This window comes from Ambystoma mexicanum, chromosome 1q (genome assembly GCF_040938575.1).
Source record: "Ambystoma mexicanum isolate Mex_15411 chromosome 1q, UKY_AmexF1_1, whole genome shotgun sequence".
Lineage (NCBI taxonomy): Eukaryota > Metazoa > Chordata > Amphibia > Caudata > Ambystomatidae > Ambystoma > Ambystoma mexicanum.
The window spans coordinates 388,426,828-388,454,542 of NC_090922.1; the positions used below are offsets into that span (position 1 = coordinate 388,426,828).

The 27,715-nt window shown below is 44.4% G+C and overlaps 1 protein-coding gene across 8 annotated transcripts in view; it reads left to right on the forward strand.

Annotated features, from left to right (window-relative positions):
* The window catches only part of CHD9 (chromodomain helicase DNA binding protein 9), a 3,201,601-nt gene that overhangs the window by 1,641,849 nt on the left and 1,532,037 nt on the right, over nucleotides 1-27,715 (forward strand). For all 8 annotated transcript variants that reach the window (XM_069639531.1, XM_069639523.1, XM_069639522.1 and 5 more), the window contains one exon: nucleotides 23,115-23,325. In XM_069639531.1, the coding sequence (XP_069495632.1) occupies nucleotides 23,115-23,325 (211 nt within the window). The remainder of the gene's footprint in view (nucleotides 1-23,114; nucleotides 23,326-27,715) is intronic.

A 27,715-nucleotide genomic window follows, 5' to 3' on the forward strand; every position in this document is an offset into this window, starting at 1 on the left:
CAGTCTTGTCATAGAATGAAGATTACCCCTGCTAGCTGTGCAGGGAGCATTAATTCTATTAAAGACTAGGAGGTGAGCATTAAATTCCCACCCAAGTTATGTATTGCATATGAAATGTTGGATTGTACATGTGATAAAAATTGTTATGTAATGAGCAATTACATGGACACCACCCTGAACCTTCTGTTTGCATTATTCCTAGGGGAGGAACAGAAGAATAATTGAAGTAAGAGACTAGCAGTAGCAGTCGCCAGGGGTCGAAGTTCGACATTCGGTTTGGAGTGGTTCAAGTCTTCGCCCAGTTAGCAGGACTTTGTGTGGATTTAAGAGTGACTTTTCAGAGCAAGTAAAAATAAGAGGGACAGGAAGTGGTCATAAACTGAGCATGGAGTGAAATTGACTACAGAGACTGTGGGGATTGTAGTTCCAAAGCAAGCAACGTCCTTTGAGACATTTTTCAGTGTTTGTTGTTGATTTTGTTGAAACTGCTGAGGAGTAGTAAATTAAAGAAGTTGAAGCATAATGCTTGCCTTCTAGTCTTTAATTAATACTCCCTGCGCAGCTAGCAGGGGTAATCTTCATTGTGTATCAAAGAGCCCAAAAGAAACAGTGAGCCGCTATTAATTTGTGCAAATTAGGTCTCTAAAGACTCTCTAAGCTTGATAATCTCAGTACTGTGGCAATATACACTATTATTGGTCTTACCCAAAAGCTTGCTCTAGCTCGATATGGAAGTCAGTGGCTGCCATTGTTGAGTATTCTTAACATGTGTCTACTGTAAAGGATCTCTGGTTTCTGTATATCCTCCTCTATGTGCTATTTACTTAGTTCCGTGAACATTCAGAGGCGACCCTATTAAAATAAGAAAAAATGCTAGGAAGCTAGTTCTCAAGTAAGAGGTATAAGAGGTATGGTGAAACTTAGAAAGATAGAATGAAGCACTATTGCCACTAAAGGGAAGCACTTGGCCGGATGTGGAAAAGGGGGTATCAAAAGGGTCCTTCTTGTAGTGGAGAGTGAACTCAAGAGATGGTGTTGAGTTCGGGTAAAGACGTGGATGCCAAAAAGGTAAGTGATGTCCGGAGTAGATAGGTGTTATCACAGTGGTTATCTGAGGAGTTAACAGATATGGAGTGCTTAATAGAAAATAGTATGTTGTAAGCGTATAAATAGATCAAGCGTGAAAAATAGCTCACTTCTGTGTCCAAGAGAGACCTGTCAGTGTACTGGAGCCGGAGTAGACGTCCGGTGCTTTTGACTCCCGATGGCAATGGCTGCCATTTTGAGAGTGAAACCCGTCTTTATGTCGGTAAGTATGTGACATCACTACGTGCATGCGTGTGTGATGTCATTGTTATAGATGAAAACAAACATATGGGAGTCCGTTCTGAATACTGCACATGTATTCATTAAAAACAGGGGGAACTTGTGTTAATGAGATGACACTGCCTTAAAGTAAAACTACAAGAGGGAAAAATCAAAGATAATACAGGACCTAATGTTATTCTAGATTGGTAAGTATGTGACGTCACTACGCGCATGCGTGTGTGATGTCATTGTCGTCATAAATGAAAACAAACATACGATACGAGAGTCTGTTCTGCATACTGCTCATGTATTCATTAAAAACAGGGGAATGTTGTGTAAATGAGGTGCCACTGTGTGCTAAAGAAAAAGTGTAAGAATGAAAAAAACAAAGCTACACAAGACATAATGTAATTGAAGAAACCAGTCCCGCATGCGTGTGCATGGTGTTGCAAGCAAATGCCCGTAAAAAATATCTGTAATTCTTGTCATACCATTAGCTAATAGTCGGCTACTAGCATGTAACGCTTTAATCATATGTCTTCATACTACACGAGCAATAGGTCATAATAACTAAAATCGTTAGGTGGAAACCCTGCCGTAGTTGGTTAATGTATCGCATACAAAACTGTTGTATCTTGTACATTAGGAAAATCCAATGGAGTGACATGTATAACTGTTAAGAGAGGTTGTTGGTAAAAAACGTAGTAAGAAGGGTCCTGTTCAATTTCTAAGAGGATGTGCTTGCATGTAATCCGACAATGTGTCGTATAGGCTAATATGTGCATAAACAGTTATAAAAACTGTATTAGAGTGCACTCGGTCATTATGTGCGTGGACTTGGAACCAATGTATGGAGAATTGATCTCCATAGTGTCCACTAGGCCCGAGAAAGAGGTGTGTGGTGGCATTGTGTTTAAACTAGCACTCTCACTGTTCTTCATATAGGAAACAATGTGCATGACAGACATCCATCTAGATGGATTTTCTTCGTTTTCTCATCACGCCAAGCGTGGCGCCTCGGGATGACCATTTGGCGGGCTGGCAATCATGATTCATAACAGCCTGAAATTCAGAGTCAAATGTCTTCAGTCCCATGATGCTTTTCCCATTATTGAATTGAATCTCGAGGGATTCTTATGTACTAGCTTTCTTCTAGTCTGCCTATATTGGAATCCCCGGGTTTTGTCCCAAGACATGATCTTCACTAAGCGCAATACAGCACTCGCCGACTCGTTTTCACGTAATCTGGATTACAAAATAATAATCGGTGGGGATTTTAACTCCACTCTAGTTAAGAACGAGTCTGTCTTTCCAAAAACCCCTAAGTCTTCTTACCTCGACCACTCCATAGCGCGGGGAAAGAACTGGGTCCATTTCTTGATGGAGTGGGACATTTATACTGCACCAACTGCCTCACATTGTGCTGATGCGACGTGGCAAAGAGGTTCAGCCAGCTCCCTCATAGACTACAGTGCAGTGTCTCGCCTTTTGTCGGGACACATTGACCCTGTTGTAATTACTAATCCTTACTTGGGTGACCACAGGATTCTAAGTTCCAAGCTCCATCTTTCATATAAAGGTTTCCAAGCATTACCAATTTTGTCATTGATACAGACAGACAGATATGCACTCTCGGTTCATTGGAATCCTGGTCTATGTAGGAAACTGGTATCCTTGGTCAATTGCGATCTGTGGATGGTAACCAATGTTCTAGCTCCCATGCCTTACATAGAGAAGGTGAAGTCATGGAGTCTGAAAATGATTAACTCACATCTCTGAACTCTCTCCTTTTCGCAATCTAATTCTTCTGCCTCTTCTTATCCAAACAAAATTCTCACAGCTATAGATGTGCTTAAAATCTCCAAGAACCGAGAACTCAAAAGGGCTAAAGCTTCACCAGCAGATTCTCTTATTCTTTGTCTAGAGAAAATATCTTATCCAGATACAAAATGGATCTCAAGAAAATTTGTTTCAATCGCCATCTTCATGACAATCAAAAAATGGTTAATCTGTTATGCAAACGCTATACAAAAGACATTTGGGCCATACTGAGAAATCCCACTGGTACCACTTCCTCTTGCCTAGATTCAGCCATTGATGGAGCGACTTGCCACAAATATTTTAAATCCAAGTATACCTTACCATCTGCTTATACTATGTTTGACATACAGTCTATTGTCAATAGTATCCCTTCTCATTGTCCATGGTCTTTGGAAGACATCCTATGGGCCATTTAAAATTTTCCAAATCGGCAGGTCCTGACGACTTACCTCCTTGTGTCATAAAAGATGATCCCGCCTTTTGGGCAAAATCTTTGGTCTTAAGATTTCAGACCATCTTTCGCACAAATAACATCCTGCCATCCTGGCTTACATCAATCACAATTCCTTTACATAAAAACAGTCCCATCAATGATCCTGCTAATTTCAGGCACATCGCCTTAATTGATGTTGCAGCAAAGATCTTTGCTTTATTCATTCTCAATGAACTGGAGAAATCAATGACGGCTAATCGCATTCTCTCGAACTCAGGTAGGGTTTAGAAAAGCAATGGACACACAACTTAACGCTACTATACTATCACATCTGCTTGTATCTGCTCATAATACTTCCAATGGCGTCTCATGACCTGTCTTCCACGTTTGACGGTGTCATTAGAGGCCGCCTGTGGATCAAAATGCTGGCCTATGGCATCCCTGCTAACATTGGTGGGAATAATGCTTTATTACCTCAGAACACAAAGTACAAGGTCCGCATTAATCACTCCGCTTCTTCTTTCAGATCGCATACCTACTGAGATTGGTTTCAAGCAAGGCTGTAATCTCGCCTCAGCTCTTTTCAATCTATACCTCGCTGACATCAACACCATATGGGATGCCACTGATATTTTTCCTGTGAGATTGGGAGGTCTGTGCCTCAACTGGCTCGCCTTCGGGGATGACGTCATTTTATTTGACCGTACACCATTTCGCCTCCAAAACAAGCTCAACTACTTTCATCAAATCTGCTTACAAAATAATCTAACCATAAACTCTGCCAAATCAAACATTCTCATTTTCACCTCCAAGAGAAAACTCTGTACATTTAAGTGCCATATCGACCTCAACCCTATCCCTTTCTCCAACGGAATGATATATCTGGGTTACAACCTATCCAACTCTAATTCCCTAGAAAAGCAGCAAACCTTTTTTCATACTAAGGTCTTACATCTCACCGCCCAGATGAAATTGATATTCCACAGACAGTGTACATTTTCTCTGCAACCACTCATAGATTTCTATCACTTGAAAGTAGAAGCTACCATTCTTTATGGCTTAGACCTTTGCGTCTTGGGGATAGGTCAAATCCTGAACAAAATGCAGGGAAAAATATGGAAACCGGTGCTTGGCCTTCCTATGTCACTGCCTAATGTCATTGTAATATACAAACTGGGTCTTCATTCTCTAGCCTCCAAATTTGCTTGGAGGATGTTATCCAACTTTAACAAGAAGTCTCATCCTTCTGTTAATTCACTGTACGAGGATCTTTATGAAATGCTTGTTAAGTCCTGCCCTGTTTCGATTGCACAATTTCATGCACGCATGAAGCTTCTCTTAGTGGAAAAAAACATGAAGACCGAAGATCTAATTGTGCAACCTGCTGCAGTAAAAAAAAGATATTTCCTAAATGCCTGGGCCTCTACATCAGATCAGATTGCGGACTACTCCTCTTTTGAGGAATATGGCAATTTTAGACATACTCAAGTACCACGCAGACCATATATAATATGTTTTCCCTGCAACAAAGTCAGAAGTCTTTACATGAGATTCAGACTGGACTTGGTACACACAGGCTATCGACCTAAAATTGGAAAATAAACATTCTGATATGACAGACAGCCACTGTTGTTTTTGTGGCATCAACAACGTGCAGGAAACATTAAAACACCTTTTTCTATTCTGTCCTTACTTTGACAAACACAGAATTCAAATTATGGGCAATTACATGTCAGACACCTCAATAGCTCCTCGCAACCTTATCAGTGCGAGGTGCATGTGGGGTTGTAGTAAGGCCATAATATTCTCAACTGTCCGTCTTGTATGTTATATTGTGGAGCAATTAAATGAAAAAGGATGAGAATTTACATCAAACTCTATCTCCGCGTTATCCAACTATGGAGGCAAAGCTTATGTGCCATCATTATAAATAGGCTCACACACTGACGATACACTTGTCCGCTAGTTTGCTTCGCCTTCCACCACTCACATTATGTTTTCACCATTTTTCATATTCAATTTTACATGGTGACATTCATGTCCTCTGTAGTTGGGTTTACATGAATGTTGCTTGCCTGTTAATTAGTAAGTAACTAAGCAATTTTCGCTTTTGCACCTTTAAGCACACTTGACACTATCTGCACTCTGTGATGTGAATTTTAACCCACGGCAGTCTGTAAATTATAAGTTTTTTAACGATTGTTAGCTAAGTTAGATTCCGTAGCTTGATTTCACAATTCTAGTTTTTAGTGTCTTCTTTTTCTATGTTGGTTTCCTTGTTCATTCTCTCTGTTAGTATTGTTTTCTCCTTGTATGATAACATTGAAGGAATATCACATTTTTGTTTTGGTTATTGTATCTATGCATTTAATTGTTTTGTACATTTGTAAAGGTGCATGTGTACCAAAAAAAAAACATATATATAAAATAAATAAATGGGCCATTTTCTTTCTTAAAACGAGGGTTGTTGTATAGAGGAGACACAACCAATGAGGGAACCCCTTGATTCCAAAAAGTAGTCCCCAGAAGCCACTGCAGGGTGTTATTAGAAATTGCCCTTGCCCTTGCCCACCTCACATCTGGACATTTGGGAACTGCTAAAACTCAGGGACAAGTAGTCAGCCGGTTCTATTGTCCAGGGATATACATACGGCTATTACAAATGTTGTCCTGACATGCTCCTTGTGTCAAAAGACGGCTCCACATAACCCTCCTCCAGCACCTTTACAACCTCGCCCAATGATAAATGTACCCTACAAGGGGATTGAGTCCTCCAACGTATTCCATATCTATGACAGGTAATCGCCACAGCTGTGCTGCTTCGGAAAATTTTCGGCGTCTGCGCCCTGCGTCAATGACGTTGATATGCTGTCCTCGAGGGCCTCCGTCGAGCCAACGTCACCGGATGTTAGAAGTAGGACACATGACGCCCGTAGCCTCAGTTCAGTTTTTTCCGCAAACGTTTTCGCTTCGGAGAGCTTGGCACGCCTCGGTTCTTCTGAGTTCTATTCTTTCAGTTCTTCGAACCTGTTCGTTTGTGAAGATTTCCATGATGTCTTCGTCTTCTTCTACCCCACGACCGGGTTTCAAGAAATGTCGGGACTGGGGATCCAAGATGTCGCTGATGGACCCGCACGACGCCTGCCTCTGGTGCCTCGGTGAGGACCACGCCACGGCCGATTGTGACAAGTGCCAGTCGTTAACATCAAAGGCCTTGCGAGAGCGTAAGAAGTAGCTTTCTGTCGGTAAGGTGGCCAAGCCCCGGAAGTCGAAATCCACTGGGCTTTCGACTGACGATACGAGGGGCGACTCTCCACATCGTCGGTGTAAATCCAGGGGGTCTCGGTCTGGGAGTGGGTCCCGCCATTCCTCTGCCTTTTCAAGGCACTCACGGAAGCGCCGTCACAGATCACCTTCCTCGTCTGAGGACTCCGCCCGTCGGCGGGTTGCTTGTCCCAACAAACAATCCTCTCCTGCGGAATGGGATTCATTTTGTAAAGAGATGATGGCGATTTTTCAGTCGCAGAGCTCAGTTCCGTCCGCGCTGTCGAAAGACGCCGGCCGTAACCGTGCTAGAGCCACCACTCGCACGCCTTCGGGCTCGGGTGGTCGGCGCGATCATCGGGCACCTTCGAGGTCTCGATCAGACAAGGTGGATCGCTCTAGACATGCCCGCTCCAGGTCCCGGTCCTCGATGCCCTTGAGACCGTCAGAGCCTGTGAGGTCTTCTTCGAAGACGTCGACGCCATCAGCGCCTTGTCCCTCGAGAGGTGGCGCCGAGGTCGTCGAAGGACACGCTCCGGGCACCGCCCTCGAGGACTGTGTCGAGGCCATCGGCGCCACGCTCGATGCCGACGCCGATAGAGGATGTTTTGTCGGAGGTACCCCGTGGCATGGTGGAACCCCCTAGAAAGGCTCTGGCCACGTCAAAAAATGTCTTTGTCCCTTTTTCTGTGCCCCCTTTCCAGCCTCTGGATTATATTTCTGAGGTGGAAGAAGGGTCTGAGGAAGAAGGTTTGGTTCCTGATGAGGTACTTGATGAGATTTTGTCTGGTCATAGCCAGATGGAGGACCTGCGTCAGTCGTTGCACGGCGCCAGTGGTTTGGACACCTCTACGGAGGTGGGAGTTCGGTAGGCCTGAGCCTGGCACGCACGCCGAGTCCTCGTACCGGTGCCTTATGTCGAGGGTAACGGATTACTTGGGGTGGTCTGCGCCACCAGTGGATTTTCTGCAGGATGACCTGACGGATATCCTTGACCAAGGTCCACCTACTGCCATTCCATATGTCCTTGCAAAGAAGGGTGGCAGCGGCTTGGACTGCTCCGGAGAGTCTCCCGGCAATGAGCAGGTCTTTGCCAAAGAAATACCGTCCAGCCAGCAGCGACCCCAGCTACTTGACTAGGCACCCCACTCCGGAGAGTTTGGTGGTGCAGGCGGCTACAGCCTCGGCAAAACAGGTGTCGTACCCTACCATCCCTCCTGATGGGGATGACAAACGTTTTGATGGCTGGGCGAAGAAAGTGTTTTCTTCTGGGGGTATGGCTTTACAGGCAGCAAACTATGTGTGTGCCTTAGCACGTTTCACTCATACTCTGTGGAATTGTGTCTGTTTGGCGACTGAACATATTCCCGAAGGGGAGGAACGGGATGGTTTTCTTGCTGTTGTTCAAGATGGCAAGGACGCTGTGTGTGAATCTGTTCGGTCGGCTCTGGACATGGCAGATTGCGTCAGCCGGTCCATGGCGGTGAGCACCGTAATGCGCAGATTTGCGTGGTTGCGGAAGTCGGGGTTTGTTCCTGATGTACAACCCCGGCTTCTCAACATGCCCTTTGATGGTGAACATCTTTTTGGCAGCAAGGCTGACGAGAGCCTTGGGAGGTTGCAGACCTCCAAAGCTGCAGCGAAGTCATTGAGCGCTGCTGTTCGCCAACTTCCGCCTTCTTCGTCCTAATGGGACAGCAATGGAGGGGAGGTTCCTTTCGATATTACTCATCCTTTGGTAGATCGAGAGGAGCTGCAAGTCAAAGGGGCCACCGTAGGAGTAGCAGAGGTGGAAAACAAGGTACTCGAGGTGCCAAGGCCGCTCGGGCAGTTGCCTCTTTACCCTCAGGCAATGCCACAGCCGCTTCAGCTCGTCATGAGGCCATGTCCCATGGTTCGCCGGTTGGGGAAGGCTGGCACAGCATCTTGTAGAATGGCGTGCCATTACTTCAGATGGTGTCCAGTTAAAGTATCGACTGTAAAAGGATCGACATAATAGGACCCGAAGCAAAAGGATCTACATTTTTTTTAATTATATACATTTTTGGGGGTTTTCGTATTGGTAACAAAAAGTGGTTTTTACCAAAAAAAGGACACCCCCCCCCCCCCCCAAAAGAAATGTAAAAAAAAAAAAATCTTTTTTCAATCCTTTTGTTTTTGGTCCTTTTCATTCGACCCTTTTGTCATTCGATCCTTTTAAATCGATCCTTTGACCTATAACCCTTCAGATGTGTGGGTTCTGGAGATCATAGTCCACGGCTACTGTCTTCAGGCAGAGGCCTCATGACAATCCATCGAAGAAAGACGGAGGATTGAGACCCATCATGAACTTGCGTGGTTTGAACAAGCTCCTCCGGAAGGACAAGTTCAAGATGGTTATTCTCTCTCAAGTCCCCAAGGCCCTTCAACTTCAGGACTTCTTGGTGTCTCTCGACCTCAAGGATGCTTACTTTCATGTGCCGATCCATCCCAAGCACAAGAAGTACCTGAGGTTTGCGGTTGGCGACTTGCACTTTCAGTTTCAGGTCCTGCCGTTCGGATTGACCTCCACCCGGGGGTTTTCACCAAGCTCATGGTGGTGGTGGCAGCGTACCTCAGGAAAGGGGGGATTCACATCTACCCCTACCTGGACGATTGGTTGATCAGGGCGCGCTCTCCCAAGTAAGTGCTGGATCATCTGTCAGTCACCTGCCACTCCCTTCACAAGTTGGGCTTCTCCCTCAATTTAAAGAAGTCCCACTTGACGCCAATTCAGCAGCTCCAGTACATCGGAGCAGTGCTCGACACGTCCCTGCGGCAGTGTTTCCCACTCCAGGTGAGGGCTCATCACATTCAGCAGATGATGCACAAGTTTCAACATGCCCAGAGTCTCCCAGCTTTCGAGTTCTTGAGGTTGCTTGGCCTCATGGCATCCTGCATTCTTCTGGTGCCAGAGGCCAGATTGCTGATGAGATCTCTGCAATGGGCTTTCCAGATGCAGTGGTCACAGTCCTCCGGCAGGATGTCGGACCCGGTTCAGGTGCCGCCCTCGGTCGCCCAGGAACTTCTGTGGTGGGCCGTCGAAGACAATCTGATGAGGGGCCTCCGTTTTGGCTACCCTGGCCGGAGGTGACGATCGTGACGGACTCACGGGATGGGGAGCTCATGCCAACAAGTTGACAGCTACCGGTCGTTGGTCTCCGTCAGAGTTCAGACTCCATATCAATCTGTTGGAGCTGAGGGCCGTCAGGCTTGCCCTGAAGGCTTTTCTGCCAACTGTGTGAGGAAAGATTGTCCTGATTCTGACGGACAACACAGTGGCCATGCACTACCTCAAGAAAAGGGGGGGGCAGGGTTACTTCCTCTGTGCAGGGAGGCGATGCAGCTCTGGTTTCTTGGCCATCCAGCAGGAAATTCCGATCTCGGCGGTTCATCTGGCCGGAGACAAAAACGAGACGGAGGATGCTCTGAGCAGGCAGAGCGCGATCTCTCACGAGTGGGTACTGGCTCAGGAGATTCTCCTGGAGATCTTCGCCCTTTCGGAGACCCCACAAGTGGATCTCTTCGCCTCCAGTGTCAACCGGAAGTGCGAAAGGTTCTGCTAGCGGGAATTTCCTCCAAGAGGAGCCTTAGGGGACGCGTTCGTGGTGGAGTGGTCATTCCCACTGCTGTACGCGTTTCCTCCAGTCCTCGTCATCCCGCAAGCGCTGCGGAGGTTCGGTTCCCGGATGATCCTCATTGCTCCGGCATGGATCCGGAGAACGTGGTACCGGGACCTTCTCGACTTGTCCATCTGCCCCCCCACGCCGACTTCCCTACCGAGATGATCTGCTCTCACGGGAGGGGGGTCAGGTTCTCCATCCAAAGGTCAGATGCCTCAACCTTCACGCTTGGCTTCTGAAAGGTTGAGGTATAAGGATTGGGACCTCCCTGAAGACCTGATGGAGGTGTTGCTTTCGGCCAGACGGCCTGCAACAAAGTCCCTGTACCGTTGCCGTTGGAGAAAGTTCTGTGACTGGTGCAGGGTCAAGAATGTGGATCCTTTTTCATGTGACATTCCTGTGGTTCTGTCTTTTTTGCTTTTGTTAGCCCACAAAGGCCTGCAGGTGGGTACCATTAAAGGTTACCTGGTGGCGCTATCCATATTTAAGCGCTTGTCTGAGGAGTGTTCTTATTTCAAAATTCCTTTAATTTCTCAGTTTCTGAAAGGCGTCACTAATGTGTTTCCACCGTCACCTTTCCAGGTGCCCGGTTGGGTTTTGAACCTTGTTCTAAAATTCCTAATGGTTGCTCCATTTGAGCCTTTACATTCCTGTCCTTTAAGACTGTTAGCCCTTAAAACTGTATTTTTAGTTGTGGTTACTTGTTGCAGGCACTTTCAGTTAAGCCACCCTTCACTGTGTTTCATAAGGACAGAGTTGTCCTTTGGGTTTGTCCTTCCTTTCTTCCGAAAGTGGTGTCGGAATTTCATTTAAGCCAGAAGGACATTCTTACGGCATTTTATCCTCCTCCGCATCCTGGTAAGGAAGAGGAGAGGCTCCATAGGTTGGATCCTAAGAGAGCTTTAAGTTTCTATATTTCATGCATGTCCCGGATCAGAGTGGACGATCAGCTCTTCATAGGTTACGCTGGAAGGCGTTTGGGACAGGCTGTTTCTAAGCAGACTTTGTCTAGATGGATTATCTTGGTAATTTCTGAATGTTACCGCTTGGCGGGTAAGGACCCTCCAGTTGGCTTACGGGCCCATACTACTAGGGGTATGGCTGCCTCTACTGCCCTGCAGGTGGGTGTTCCTATTCGTAACATCTGTTAAAATTCTACTTGGGCTTCGGTCCATACTTTTGTGAGACACTACTCCCTAGATTCTATCCATGGGCAGCATCTGGCCTTTGGCAAGGAGGTCCTTTACTCTGGAATTTGATTGGACATTCTAAATTCTAAATTCTTTTTACTCCTTCATACGTTGGTACTGCTTTGGGAGTCTGTCATAGATATGGAATACGTCGGAGGACCCAATCCCCTCGAAGAACAAGTTACTCTCTTACCTGTTATCGTTCTTTCGATGGAATGGTCCGACGACATATTCCATATCGCTCCCTCCCTACCTGCCCCACTACAGAATTTCTTTTGCGATTGCAGCTTACGTTTCCGCAAGGCTTTCTGTGGTCATACTGGCAGAAGATTGGTGCCACACGTTCTGGGAAAAAACTACAACTGAGGCTACGGGTGTCGTGCGTCCTACTTATAACATCTGGTGACGTCGGCTTGACGGAGGCCCTCGAGGACAGCGTATCAACATCATCGACGCAGACGCTAAACATTTTCCGAAGCAGCACAGCTGTGGTGATTACCTGCCATAGATATGGAATACGTCGTCGGACCATCCCATCGAAAGACAGTTACCAGGTAAGAGAGTAACTTGTTCTTCTCTCGAATAGGGATGGCTGTTGTGGGACCACTAAATCTTTCAAAACTTGGGAACAAGTATATCCTAGCTATTCTGGACTATGCTACTTGTTATCCTGAGGCCTTTCCTATGCGAAATAACACCTTGCAACGAATTCTAAAAAACCTCATCCCTTTTTTATCATGGGTAGAACAGGCTTCACCACAGCGCTACTGACAGATCAGGGAACATCCTTCATGAGCAAAATTATGGTGGCGGTCAAACAGATCTTTATTTATTTTATTTATTTATAACATTTTTGTAACACCCAAACCCAGGGGAATAACAGCGTTTGGTACAATAGCCAGAAAGTAGAGGAACAACTAAGATAGGTATTTATCTTGTTAAGTAATAGCTAACAGGTGTTGGTCCTACTTGTGAAACAACCAGGTTTTTACATGTTTTTGAAAACACAGCATGATGGTTCATTTCTGATGGCGGCTGGAGTTCCATAGGGTTTGAGCAGTAACACAAATGCTGACGCCTCCAGCTCTTTTGCTCTTGAAGCACTGAGTGATCAGTGAGATTCTAGAGCTGGATCTTAACGAGCACACTGGGAGATTGTGTGTGATGTTGTTATTGATATAGGGAGGTGCTGCCTTGTAGATACAGTGGTGGGCAATAGATTGTTTTAAAGTCGCAGAAGCTTTGATTGGTTGCCAGTGGGCTTCACGTCTGGTTTTTGTGATGTGGTCAGATCGCTTTAGACCAAGGGCGGCGCACATCTCTTTGCTTTGGAGTAGCTGTCATTTGTTCATGTTGGAAACAGAAGTACCCATTAGGAGCATATTGCAATGGTAAAGTTTTAGCTGGATGAGAGCTCGTGCGAGCGTGAGGCAGTTGCTTGGAGAGAGGAATTGTCTGTTCAAGAAAATGAGTCTAGCAGTGTAAGCTGTGGCAGAGGCTAGGGCGTCAATATGCCTGGCCATGGTTAAGGGTGGCCATCCAGTTTTGGCTAGTGCTGTACACTATATTGTTTGTAGCAGTGTCCAGAGTGTAGTCACCAGAGATGGGGATGAGTATTTGGGTATCATCTGCAAAGTTAGTGTAGATGATCCCAAGTAAATCCAGGAGGTTGAATAAGGGGTTTGTTTATGTATTGTAAAGTGTGGGTAATAAGAAGGAACCAACCTTGTGGGGCACCTAATGGAGCTGGGATGGGGGTCAGCTGCTTGTGGGACAACTAGTGGCGCTGGGATGGGGGTCAGTTGCACCCTCCCCAATGAATACTCCAGTGGTGCGACCACAGAGGAAAGAGTTGATCCATGCAGTTGCTTCAGATGAGAACTGGCTGAGTAGTTGGCAGAGGGTGTCTTGGTCAACTAAGTCAAATGTGGCCGAGAGATCTAGTAGGAGGATGGCTAGGCTGCCTAAGTCGCAGATATTATCCATTTGGATTTTTAGATCTAGCAGTGCTGTTTCCATGCTATGTTTAGGGCTGAAGCCGGACTGTGTCTTTCTGAGGAGTTGTTTTTGCTCTAAGAACCGTTGATCCATTTTACATTTTGTTAAGTGAAACCAGCACACCCCGCCTTATGTGGAGTGCTGGGGAGATGCACTGTATCCCCTTTCACACTAAAACAGACACAATTCTGTTAGTGACAAGCTTACCTTCAATGGCTGGTGGCAGTGATACCTTGTATTAAATTGGTGCACCTTTGCCGTGGGCTGTGTTCACAGCTGCAGTAAAGGGACCTAAGGGTGTCCATTTTGATCAAAATGGCCCCTTTCTTCTTTTTTTCTTCATTTTAGTTTTTCTTGTTGTTTCTTGTTCCGTCCCCTGACATCCAGGGTGGGAAATTCCTTTGTGTGATTTTTATCTTCGGCGGGAGTCCCCTGGACTCCCCACCCACGCTCCGCTCTGTCTGTGAGAGCAGGAAGTGAGGCAGGAGTCCAAAACTCCCCAGCCCTTTGTCTTCACCTTGCTTGAATGGGGACAAATCCCAGTGGGGGGCTGGCTGTCCTGATTGGACAACCAGACCGCCCCTTCTTGTAAAATGCGTGGAGAGAATGCAGAAGTTGTTTTGTAATTCCTGATAAATACTGCGAACCTGGAAGCTGAATATATGTCGACCACTGGAACTTAAACCGAAGAGGATGATGAAGGATAAGCGGCAGAAATGATTTCCAGCGACCGGAGTGCCTGCTGTGTAACCGGAGCCTGCTGTAGCCCTTCCTTCCAATCGACCTGGGTCTGCGAAAACAAAGACCCCGACCCAGAGCCTGGTGAGAGCCAATAGACTCAAGAAGACCTGCATTTTTAGCCATCCCACGCGTTGCTGTGACTTTGCGTTGTTATACCCAATACCCTGGGACCTCAAGCCATTGTCCGGTGCACAGTCTTCCGAATTCCGAATCTCGCTGAAACTTCGTAGTTATCCTGGTGGATCTTTAGAGACACTAATCTAGTCCGAAAAGTCCCCTCAACAGAGTGCTGAACCTTTAAAAAAACGATAATTCAGCCACGATTTTCTGTCTTCTTCTGTGCTCCTTGAAAAGGCCCCAATCCGCAGAACCACATTCAGCAGCAAGTGAAACCTTGCCTAGAGCCTTCTTCATCGATCCCTGCTCCAAAGTCCCTTCTGAGGTCTTGTTTTCAGTCTCCACGACAGGGAATCCACTGACCGGGTATTCGGCTGGAGACCCTGAAGTTCTCCTGCTGCAAAATCTTCTTCAATGCTAAGGTACTGTGTTGGCTTTGGTATGTACTTACCTTAAGCCTGTTAGGATTTTTGTGTAGCTGTGGGTTGTTTTCTGTGAATGGGATGCCTCTCATCCAGTGCACCCAGGCCCACTGCTAGAATCCTGCTAGGGTGTCTTCTGCGAAGCCCCTGGACCCTCTTCTGACCCTAGAAGTAAGGTACTCGCCCGTTTGCCCAGTTTTCCTAAGGAACTCTGACTTTTGCTACTAAAGAACCTATTCTGACACTGCCTGTTAGTCACTAGTCCCAGTGACCCCCCTTCTGCCACTGAGAACACTCATGCTGCAAGAATAAGGAAAAGACTTTCAAGGGATTGGGACTTCTGCCTAGAAAAGAAAATAAGTGTTTAAAAGTTACTTACTTGTAAAGAGTTGGTTGGTAACTGTAATTCTAAGAGTGAACCGGTAAAAAAGTTCTTACTGATCTTGAATGTGTGATGCACTATTCTTAAAAGTATGGTTAACATCTTTTCTTCCTTAGCAACTGTTTTGCCAGTCTAATAGAAAGTAGATGTGAAGGTATTTTACTCTCATGTGATTAGGTTGTCCCTCTTCCCAAAAGTAAAGTGTTGCTTTCACCAGATTATTCCTTTGAGGATAATTGTATGAGTGTCCCCCAACTGGGTCTTGCTTCCCCTGACTTGCTGATAGCCTGTCCAGAATAAGTCTGTATTAGGTTGTTGCCTACCTAGCTTTGAGTCATCCAGAAAAAGTGTAACATTGGGTTTTACTTTACCCTTCATTGTGAGGTTAAAAAAAGTATGTGGGTTTTACTTACCTTGTGTTAGGTGTGTGCCATCCCAAATAAGTTACAATAGTTACTGCTTACCTCAATCTGGGGTTTCCTGATTTCAAAAGCACAAGTAATTGTATATTACATACTTAGGTTTTATTCACCTAGTATAACTGTGTGTTATGACAAAGGTAGTTATAGGTTTTTACTGCACCTAGAATAAGTGTTTCACTATTCACCAAAATTATATTGTCCAGTTGACTGATTAAGTGATTTGTACTGAGAATCATTATAAAACTGGAAGGGTCTACTGCCTTTGCATTACTGGATGTAATTGTAAAAAGTTACCATTGGTTTTTACTCCCCAAGAATCGGCGTGACCTATACTGAATGTGTATGAAAAGGTTTTGACGTCCCTAGAACTACTGTTAGGTACTTCAAATAAGGTCTATACTTGGGCCTGTGTACTTTCAAGTATAGTGTTGTGTTTTTATACTGTGATTTCATATAATGTTTTATTGCTTACTTACCCCTAGATTTATCTGGGCCTACCTGTATTTAAATAAATCCTTTATTTTTACATACATAGGGCCTCATTAGGACCCTGGCGGAGAGGGTTTTACGCCAGCGTAGTGCATGGCGTACCTCTCCGCCATACTACGAGTTCCCGTAGCGCCATGGCGGCCTTTTCCGCCTGGTTTTACCAGGCGGAGAAAACCATGGCGCTACGGGACCTCGTTGTTAATTACGCCACCGTATTTTACGGTGGCGTAATTAACTCCTTCCCCACTCCCATTATACCCTATGGGGCAAAAATGGGAATGGGGAAGGGCAGAATGGGGATTGGGGATTTACCGCCCCGCCAAGGTCGGAATGGGGCGGTAAATCCGCCAACCCCCATGGCGCTATCGGCGGCTTTCCGCCATGCTTCGCGGTGCATTTAGCACCGCGAAATCCGCCTGGGTCCTAATGAGGCCCATAGTGTTTCAGTGTTTCTTTGGACCATTTGTATTACAATTTCATGTGTACTGATTCTACAGCCCTCTGTCCCTCCTAAGATAAGCCTGGCTGCTCTTTCTATGCTACAGAAGAAAAGACATGCACCCCATGGTAATGCGCTGGTTCCTTGATCTCCATCCATTCAGTTTTAGCGTTGAATGCAGAAGGTGAAAGGAACAAGGAAATGTGGATTTCGTGTCCTGGTTTCCCATTGGAGATGAGGAAGCCAGTGGCATCACGGGAAGGGTATCTGACAAATCCTTGAATGTTGTCACTTCTCCCTGACAGGGAGCCCCTTTCAATGAGGCCAAGGAAGTAAGGCTGGTAGGCGATAGTCCCCCTGGGGTGATACTCGGCGGGAGGATCTCATATGGACAGACTCCCCTTCTAGGGACAATTCTAAAGTTTTTTTAAAAGTGACTAACTAATAACTTTTACAATGTCCTGTTTTCAAGCACATAAGCGTATAAAAAGGAGAAAGAAAGAAAAATGATAAATGTTCAAGCAAAAAATGTGTTCCGCAGAGGTTCTCAGCTGGGAGCACAGATAGATTACTGTTCTTCAAGTTCTTCAGGTATCTCCCAGGGCCTCAGCTGGGATGCATCACATGCATTTTTGAAAGGAACACAGATTCTGGTAAGTGCTCCCGGGTCCCCACAGGGCCTCAGTCCTCACAGGCGTCTGACTTTTGATGTTTGACAACTTATTTCCACAGTTAGAACTGTTCTTCATATTCTATTTTATGGTTCAAGGGAAAGCTCTGGTAAGTGTGTCAGTTACTATTGTACGTGGGAAGAAAGCTGAGTTGGGTCCAGATGCAAATATAGAACTAAATTTGAATTGGATAGTAAAAAAATAATTATCAATGTTATTACATAGTTTATAACACATAGTTAATAATCTTAAAAAAATCATGGTATAGTTAATACTCAAAACTCAAAAGATACAAAATACATTTGTGCAAATCTATTCATACAATCCTACATATCACACATCGATCCAGGGTAATGATTTTATACAATATTTAAATCCCTGAGCAAAAGCGTAGATCCAATTACCAATATTTCCAACGATCTTGTCAAATGCCCTACTTGTACAAGTTTCTGTCCTGTGTGGGTTTTACTCCGCTGGACATTCATCAAGGGCTGTACATTTTCTATTTGTGTGTCATCTCCAAATTGGAGATGTATTCCGAACAAACACAACCAGGGTCTTCCCGATGTACCCTAAATAGAGTCACAAATGTTTAAAACTTGTAGGTCTCTTACTCAAACTTGCATAAGCCCTTTCCCAAGGGATTTCAGTATGTATATATAAATATAATATACCTGTATGGTGGCGGCTTCCCAATTTCAAGCATTTGTAGAAGCCAATGACTTCCTTCACAAACAGCAATCCGGTTTCAGAACGTCACACAGCACTGAAACGGCCTTGTTGGACCTCCAAACGTACATTCTCTGCATTATGGACATGGGGCAAAACAGGCATGCTGATATTGGACTTACCAGCTGCGCTCGATTTGCTGGATCACCAACAACTCCAACGGGCTTTAGAACATTCAGGTAACTACTCAAAAGGAGCTATTTGGTGGGTGATCTCCTTCCTATCGGAACGTAGATCCAAAATCCATTCGGGAAAGCAATTCTCTGGTTCAATCCCCATCAGTTGCGGTGTACCACAAGGGTCCAGCCTATCCCCCTTGCTGTTTAACTTATATCTGAGGTGTCTGCACGGTGCTTGATAAAATCGGAGCCTACTTTACCAACTATGCAGATGACACTCAGCTAGTGGTAGAGCTGAGTGGTTGTCACGACAGTGATAAAAGCAGGTTGTCAAACATACAACACCATAGAGGCCTGGATGAAAAACAATTGGATGTGCTTGAATGGGAGAAAAACAGAACTGATGATCTTCAGATCTTATCAAGCGCAGGCAAAGTTAAGTCAGGAATACACAGCTTTTAAGATCAAAGGGCCATGATCTTCTCCAGATTAGACTACGGAAATGCACTACTGATGGGAGCAAGCAAAAGCTGCATAAATAAGTGCCAAACTATCCAAAACAAAGCGGTAAGAATCATTAGACAGAAAGCCAGAAGGGATCACATTATAGCAGACAGGAAAGCCCTTTATTGGCTAGCACTAGAAGACAGGATCACCTTTAAAACTATGACCTTAGTACATTGCTGCCTATTTGGACAGGTACCTGCCTACCTGAAGGAACAAATTGCCTTTTACACCTCAGGCCGCTCTCTAAGATCAGAGGCTCACGGATAGATTGTTTGCATCACCGCTAAACGTGCAAATGGGTTAGGGTGATCCTTTCCTGTAAAAGCGGCCCAGACACGGAATTGATTACTGATTAATCTAAGACTAGAGGAAAAATACTTGAGCTTCAGAAAAAAAACTAAAAACAAGCATTTTCAAATAAATCAATTAGTTAGAACCTGACTTAGGGACTGATGTCCTGTAAAATGTTGTATGTCTGCGTCTATATGCACGCGCCCCGATGCCCACGGGTTGCCAGCGTGATATAAATAAATAAAATAAATGGTATGTATGTATAAATATAATAGACCTGTATGGTGTGTCTGTAATGGCTCTTTAAAGAACACCTGCGACCCTGAATGCTGCTGAAGCTAGCTTCATTACTTCAATAGTGTCTCCCTCTCACACTCTTGCTAATCTGAAATATCAAACAACTTCTATAGTTGTGGATTCACATATTACAAACTCAAATTTAAGTGATAGCAACCAAATGCATTCTGTGGCACTGAGCTTACCTTCAACTCTATGATAAACTTCATAGTCTTAATCTCAATGCCTCCATCCTTCAATTATTTGTTTCTAAATCCAATGTTGTTCCACTATCTCTAACGAAAAGAATAGCAAAGGGAGACAGAACAACATTGACCATTATGGTCATATTTACGATGGAGGGACCCATTCAAAGGCATGAATTTATAAGCTGTAATGGAACTTACTCATGTACAGCAGATGGTTTGAGAAAACATCCCTTAGCTATTTCTTCTTCTTCCAACCCACAAGAAGGAATAATGTGGTGTCCAGTTAAAGTATCGACTGTAAAAGGATCTAGGCTAAGGACTTACTTTGGTATGGGTTCATATCAGGGGACAGCAAGCTTCCTGTCTTGTATGTAGCCTCGTGGTGTACACAAAATGTCTGCCACTTAAACCAGAAACGCAGCCCGGCGTGATGACCTCCACACGCACCCTTGCAAAATGATATCTTTCGCAAATTCTGTAACAGAATAGCACTTTTAAAATGTTTACGTTTAAATATTTAGATGGAGATCCATCCTGCAGACACATATATCTGTCCCATAGGCCTCCTGTAAGATTGTAAAGGGTGCAAAAAGAAATCCCCAACAATTTTCATCCTGTCATTGGTAAAGCTATATAATACACTTGCAAAGATAAACTCGATCCCAACAGGCAGTATGTTAAGTTCCTGGCTACTGCCATACAGTAAAGATCCGGTGTGACACCAGACACCCCAATGGACACTGCTCCAATTCACAATAAGAGCACCATAATTACCTATTTATATTGTGACAGATGTTTGCAATGTAATTACCGATGTTAATATATGTGTAGTCCGAAAATCATATGGTTGCCGCACTTCGCAATTCACCTTAATTTCACAGACTTGGTTACAGCCATTACTAGAATGGGAGTGATAGGACACAGGAAGCAGATCCTTAACTAGAACACATTATGGCACTCGATGTTCTCATTCAATCCCACAAGATGACTTTTAGTCAGGAAAATGAATTTCTGCTCTAGATTTAGCAATTTCTTATATATCTCTTCTTGTGATCTCCCTTTAAGCTTTTTGAGGATCACCCGCTGCAAATCAGTAAATATGACCATAATGTATTTTGGACCAAGGCTTTCTGGGGCCTCGGTCCAAAATACCTTCAGCTATCCCTCCGCAAATACCTACCCTCTTGAGCTCTTCGCTTCTCTACCTCCAACTCACTCAGGGTCAGTCGTTTTTCTAAGAAACGAGCTGGGGGTAGATCTCTGTCTTCGGCTGGGGCCTCCCTCTGGAACAGCCTCCCTGCCACTCTAAAACTTGCGGAGAACCATCTCCGGTTCTGGAAGCACCTCAAGACATTCCTCTTTTCTTCTGCCTTCGCTCCCCCTGTCCTCTGCTGATCTGTTCTCTCTTGGCACCGTGCACCCTCTGTCTTTTGGGCCCAGGTACCTGCTCATCCTGTCACCCTCCTGCACTGCCTCCGGGCCACCCCTTGCACTGGGGTCTGTATCTGTACCCATACAGCCCCCCCTTTTCCTTCCTGCACTTATCAGACCTACCCTGTCTGCTGCCTTAAACCTAGCACTTGCAAATTGCTAGCTGCATTACCACTGTTTGTTGCCTTTATTATTTATTTATTGTTATTTATCTGTTTCTCCTCTGCTTCGCACTTTCCACCTCTCCCCCTTCCATGCACTTTTCTCCTCCCCCCTCTCCCATGCACTTGCGTGTTCTCAATGTCACTGGGCCTAGTAAGGTCGCTGTTTTGTTCTCTCCTGTTCCCCTCCCTTGCCTTGTCGCGCTCTGAAACACTTGTGTATGAGCGCGATAGAAATAAAATATCAATCAATGGTCAATGTTGTTCTGTCTCCCTTTGCAGTTCTTTTCTGTAGAGATAGTTGAACACCATCGAGTTTAGACACAAATAATCGAAGGGCAGAGGCATTGAGATTGAGACTATAACGTTTAACACAGTGTTGAAGGTAAGCTCAGTGCGATAGAATGCGTTTGGAAGTTGTTTTGTATTTCAGATTAGCAAGAGAGTCAGAGGTGGACGCTATTGAAGTAATCAAGTTAGCGTCGGCAGCATTCAGGGTTGCAGGTGTTCTTTAAAGAGCCATTACAGACACACCATACAGGTCTATTATATTTATACATACATACTGAAATCCCTTCCCTTTGGGAAGGGGATATGCAAGGTTGAGTAAGAGACCTACACGTTTTAAATATTTGTGTCTCTATTTATTTAGGGTACATCGACAAGACGCTGTTTGTGGTTGTTTGGAATACATCTCCAATTTGTATATGCCACACAAATAGAAAATGGACAGGCCCTGATGAATGTCCAGCGGAGTAAAGCCCACACAGGACAGAAACGTGTACAAGTTGGGTATTTGACAAGTGTGAGAAAAATTGGTCATTGGATCTATGCTTTTTCTCCAGGATTAAAATATTGTATGAAATCATTATTGTGGATCGATGTGGGATATGTAGGATTGCATGATTAGATTTGCACAAATGTATTGAGTATCTTTGAGCTTTCAGTATTAACTATATCATGATTTGTTAATATTATTAACTACGTGTTATAAATTATGTAATAAAATTGAGAATTATTTTTTTACTATCTGATTGGAGTGTGCGTCTATATTTGCTTCTGGACCCACCTCAGGTTTCTTCTAACGTACAATAGTAACTGACACATTTACAAGAGCTTTCCTTTGGTTTATTAATATTATGCACTCCAAAGGGTAGGAAGGGTAGTTGTACCCCACTGTGGTTTCAGCCGTTTTTAGAATACTCTATTTTATGGTTCTACATGTTCTATTTCAAGGGCCTAAATCCTCACAGGCATCTGTGCCACTGCCTAAAATGACCCTTGTCGCCAGCGCTTACGCAGTAAGTGCTTCACGTTGCATGTTTGTTTTTGAAGGGAGCACCAAACGTGGAAAGTGCTGCACGGTTCCTCACAGGGCTTCAGTCCTCACAGGCATCATCCCTTTAATGTGTGACAACTTCTTTCCACGCATGTTCGACTTTAAGGTTTTTAGAAACTGTTATTAAGTTAAATGTGTCCATGCTGGAAAAAAAGTTTAATTTTGCTGCTTTTCGCAGCTTGTGTTGTGGAAAGACATGCTTGCATTCTGCTTTGTCTAAAATTAAGTGGGCTTTCCAGGGATAATGGCTAGTTTATGGATTTTTGAATGAATGTGTAGTTAAGGTAGCGAATGCTGGTTCTAATGTGTTTGCTACATAAAGCACAATTTGGTGTGGATTTCCTTCTCGCCTCACTCCCTCCTTCTCGTCACCTTCCCTCCTCTATGCGCTCTGAAGTATCTCGGCTGCATGTGGAGCCGTACAAAACACAAAATTAATACATACGGAATAGTGCCAAGTCCATAAATATCTTGTATTCTATGATTGTTAATACCGGTCTCAGTCCCTTCAAAAGCAGAGCTAGGGTGGAAATAGCTACCTGGCTACAAAAAAAATGAATATCGCTAATATGTTACAGAAGGATAAAATGGAGGTGTGTTTTTACAATCACAGGCACTAATATGCAACTTCTCACATTTCCTATTAGGAAAGTGTATGCTAAAAAGTGTAAGAATGGAAAGCTAATCCATTCCTGATATCTGCTTGCTATACAGGTGCTGAAGAGAAAATTCTTGGAGAGTTTAGAGAGATGCATGGTCTTGGGGCTCCTGATTTTCACCTGCAGGCAATGATCCAGTCTGCTGGCAAATTGGTCCTTATTGACAAGCTCCTTCCAAAGATGAAAGCTGGAGGGCACAAAGTCTTGATTTTCTCTCAGATGGTGCGCTGCCTTGATATCCTTGAGGACTACCTCATACACAAAAGGTAAGAACATATGTGTCCAATTGTAAGAAATTATTTTCTCTTTAAAGGAATCTGACTGTATCCTAAATATTCTGGCGTTCAGCATTGTCTAGTTCTCAAGCACTGGTTACAAGACCTTTTATAAAGCCATTCATGGAACCTGTTTTTGATACAATCATATAGTTTTTCCATGTCATAGTGTGTGAAATAGTAAAATATATTTTATACTGCTACTTGCATTCCTGAAAATGTCTTTTTTTCTTTTGCAAATCCTTTGTTTTTACTTTACTAACGTCCAAACCTAATGAATCACACACAAGTGTATTAATGCATTTTTGGATATTTTCTCCCTGCACTTCTCAGCCCCAAATCAGAATGATTAACAAGGAACATCTGCATTGCACACTTACCGCCAGTCTCACTTACATATTTGAAAGCAGTTCAATATTTTCAGTCTTGCTGTGCCGGTCCTGACATTGCCCTCTACAGCCTAGTCAAGAGAGGTAATCCACTTGGTTGTATATTGTTTAGTTGTTTTTCACTGAGTAGGTGAGTTTGTCTCAAGGCCATTTTTTTCCAAACCATCCCTAACCTCATCAGAAAAAGGGACATTGCTGCTACACAACAGTTGAACGCTTAACTGCTGATGAGCGGTGGTGTGAGTTTACCCCTAAATAAGTGTGCTAGTTATATGTCTTTGTGTCAAGACCCTCATATCAATTATAGTGCATCTGGCAGGTCCAGGAAGTACTTTATTTCTTAAAATAATGATCTGACTTCCATTCAGAAGTTGCTTCGCTTAGGGTATTTGGTAGTGCATTTCACCACCAAGCGCACTCACCTAAATCTGACATACATCATGAATACTCTTTAGTGTGTCTTGATTTGAGAACCTTTTTATACCATAACTGGAGCTCTCTACAATGTATGTAGCCAGATGCTTTACCCTGCTCATATGCATGCCAATCTACCAATGTTGGAACGTTTCTTTTTGCTCCCAGATATTTTTTCCAATTTAGCTTGTGCAGCTCCCCAACCCTGCCCCCCAAGTATTCGCGTTTTGTTATGTTTCATTGTTCGATAAATGGCTCAACATCTCGAAAATAGTTCCCATTCTTGCAGAGTCTTTCCTAACTTAAGGATGACGCTCTCAGTGTCTTAAATGGCAGCATCGCACCCTTGTTTACAAATTATATAGAGTATTATATAGAGTGTTCCTGAGCGCAAAAGTCAGGAGAGGTGAGTTGGCGATTACTTATGGTGGAATGGGCTCTTTCCATTGTGAGCATTAACACGCTAGATGCTGCAGCAGTATTAACACAAGAGAATGAGCTCTCGTTCTGCATTGGCCAGACACACTACCAATTTTTGATCAATGGCCTGTTCATTAACCATTGGCATCTGCTACAGTAGGGATTGAAAAATCCTCCCACATATCTTGTGCAATTCTGGATACTTGCCTCCAATGCACCTTCCCCTTGGCAACTTGCCAGCAAGCAACTGCGTTCTTTATTGTTAGGGCCCTACACTTCTGGCCCATTGAACATTAAAACGCATTATCAAATGATGAATCAATATAAAAGGCAACCCATGTACTCTAGAAAGAAAAGTCTTAGTCAGAACCCTAGACAATTTATGGGCCACAAGTTCTCACAATTTGAACCAGGAATCTGAACCCTTCAGACTTTTTCACTCCTTTACAGGCTCATATGAAGCTTGATAGGGACAACCATGTTTAATATCCACAGACAATGTGATTCTGCCTTCATTATACCAATATGTGTCTGCATCCAAGGCTGAAGTGATTGACTCCCTTAAAAAGGGAGTCATAATTGCCTACAACTGCACTCTCACATTCCGGATCACAAGCCGTTGGCTACCATACCAGTTTCTAACTAGGCACTATCTATTGGACCTACAGCCTCAGCGAGGATCAGATACCCTCATAACTGGCAACAAGACCCTGTGCTTTACAGGTTCCATTAGTGTGATCTCTCTCATTTTAAGGAATTTTTTCAAAGACCTTGCCATTGTTAGTCTAAAATGCCTCAGCCGAGATTGCTCACCCTGTCTCATTAACATTCAACTCATCTTCTATCGATCATCCAACTTTCTTATCCTAAGTAGCTGACCTTCCAGGCAGAACATCCTATTGCTCCTGTCAAAGAGGAACAACTGTTCTAATAGGTCAGGGTCTTCCAAGTGAGGGTCCTGTGGGAGATGGAGATTTTGGAACTTTATGTCCCGACTCCCCCGCTCCCCATTCTCTCCAAAGACAGACCTACTGTCACGGCTCGCTCCCTTCGCTCCCGTTCCCGCCACTTGGGGGCATGTTTTGGGGTTTATTCCCTACTGTACATTTCCTCCGAACCTTATGCTACAGTGTCCTGATGAATTGGGAGCGCTAAAACCTTATTTTCCAAATTAATTCCCTTCCGGATCCATTCCAGGTTTTTGGCAGCCAGCTTGCTACTTTAATCAAATGACTATGCTTCCCAGAATGCCTGGCTCACTGCTTCACCTCCTCCCTTGCAGGACAAGGCTGGGTGGAGGATAGGCAACACCTGTGGCTGCAGGTACAGCAGGCGGCACGCCTGAGGGGTGTGCTCGTTAAGCAGCTTTAAAAGCCTCTGTTTGCTTCAGTCCAGCGCTGGTCATTGTTGCTGTGTTCCTGTTGTGACTGGTCCCTTGTTCCTTGTTCCTAGCTTTTGTGCCTAGTACCTAGTTCCTGTTCCTTGTTCCTAGCTTTTGTGCCTAGTGCCCAGTTCCTGTTTCTTGTTCCTCTGCCCTAGATTTCGGATTCTTGTGCTTAATTGATTTCTGCTCACTGGATTTCCCTTTCTGTCTTCCTCTGTCTGCAGGCAGCCTGTCTCTGTGCTTTACCCTTTAATGCTGCCCAATTCGCCTGTGTTTTCTGTTTCTTTGTTGCTGTCCTTTGCTACTGAAAAACCTGATGCTTTAGTCTTTCCCTTTATAGATTCAGCTTCCTGCCTCAAGGTTTCCTTTTGTGATATCATTTTCCCTGCTCCTGATCCTTACTTTCTATTGGGATCCATTCCATGTTTTCCATCTCACTTCTGCATTCATTTCCCATGGATTATTAGGTGTTGGTGTTACTGTAACTAGTCCCAGTGTAAATGCCCTTTTTGTTTCCTCACTATTTTATATCACTATTTCTACTCGCCCCTTGACTAGGGTCTTATGTATTTAGTTTCCTCCACCCATTGCTGTTATAGCCTTCAGGGTTCCTGTTTGATCAACTGGGTTTGTGAGTTTACTGACATTCAAGTGGTCTTTCCGGTCCCCGTGAGTACAGTTTCTAAGTTCCTTATTCTGTATCATCCAGAGTAGAGTGTCAGCTCACAGATCCTGTCCTTGCTTGCCCTCTACGTGGGTTTAGCGCTGTCAGTATCTGTAATAGCATAGTGGGTAAGGAGTTTGCCGACTTTCCTTTCAGTCATAAGGAGGTTCTAAGTGCTTACCCCACATTCCTTTTCATATATAGGTATTATTGTTTCTCCTGGGTTTTAGTATACACAAGTCTTGGGTTTTGTATGCACATATTTAGATTCAAAGTTGTACACTGTGAGATTCCGTGCACATTGCCTTCTTCCTTTCTTAACACCTACCTGAGTTGGTTCTCTCGTTCATGTGAGAAAGTATGGGTATATCATTTCGGCCTCACATTTTGAAGGAAGACAGGAAGGTTTGTGAGACACTGCAGTCTTTCAAAGCGGTAAACAAGTGGCTGGATGCCAAGTCTGCGCAGCCCAGAGGAGCAACTGTACTGATTCTAATTGCACTGTGTTTATCCACTGTGCTCTCCGTAGCCGATCACAAGGGTAGAGACCACTCAAATCAATGCACAGCTGTCCTTGATCGCAGTAGCCAGGCAGTAGAAGCTCTTCATTTATGTGACTGAAATGTCTACTTGAATAGCACCCTGTATTTAAGACAGACCAATGCTATTTTACGGCTTGCAAAATCGAACTGTGGAAGGACATAGCCAAATTTACATCAGACATACCACTTGACCAAAATTAGCACTTCCAGGCAGGCTTGAAGATGCATGGCAGGTAGGTATGTGCTCAGTGGTCGCTATTTGGACATGATCTGGCAAACAACCGGGCCAGACAAGGTGTCCCAAGAATCTCAGTTGGTGGTCCCAAAGGTTGAACCTCTGAGAGGAGAACAGTTTTTGAAACCATGGCCACAAACCTCAGTGGTAATTAGTCCTTCACTGCCTATCTGCACACGCCTACAGAGAGTGGTCCAGGGACCCAAAGAGAGCAGAGTTCATCAGCTTGCTGGAGCTCATGTCTGCTCTATTGTCAGTGGGGATCCTTCTGTCCTCCATAAGAGGCAAGTTTATTTATTAGACTGACCATATGGTCGTGGTGCACTTTCTGAA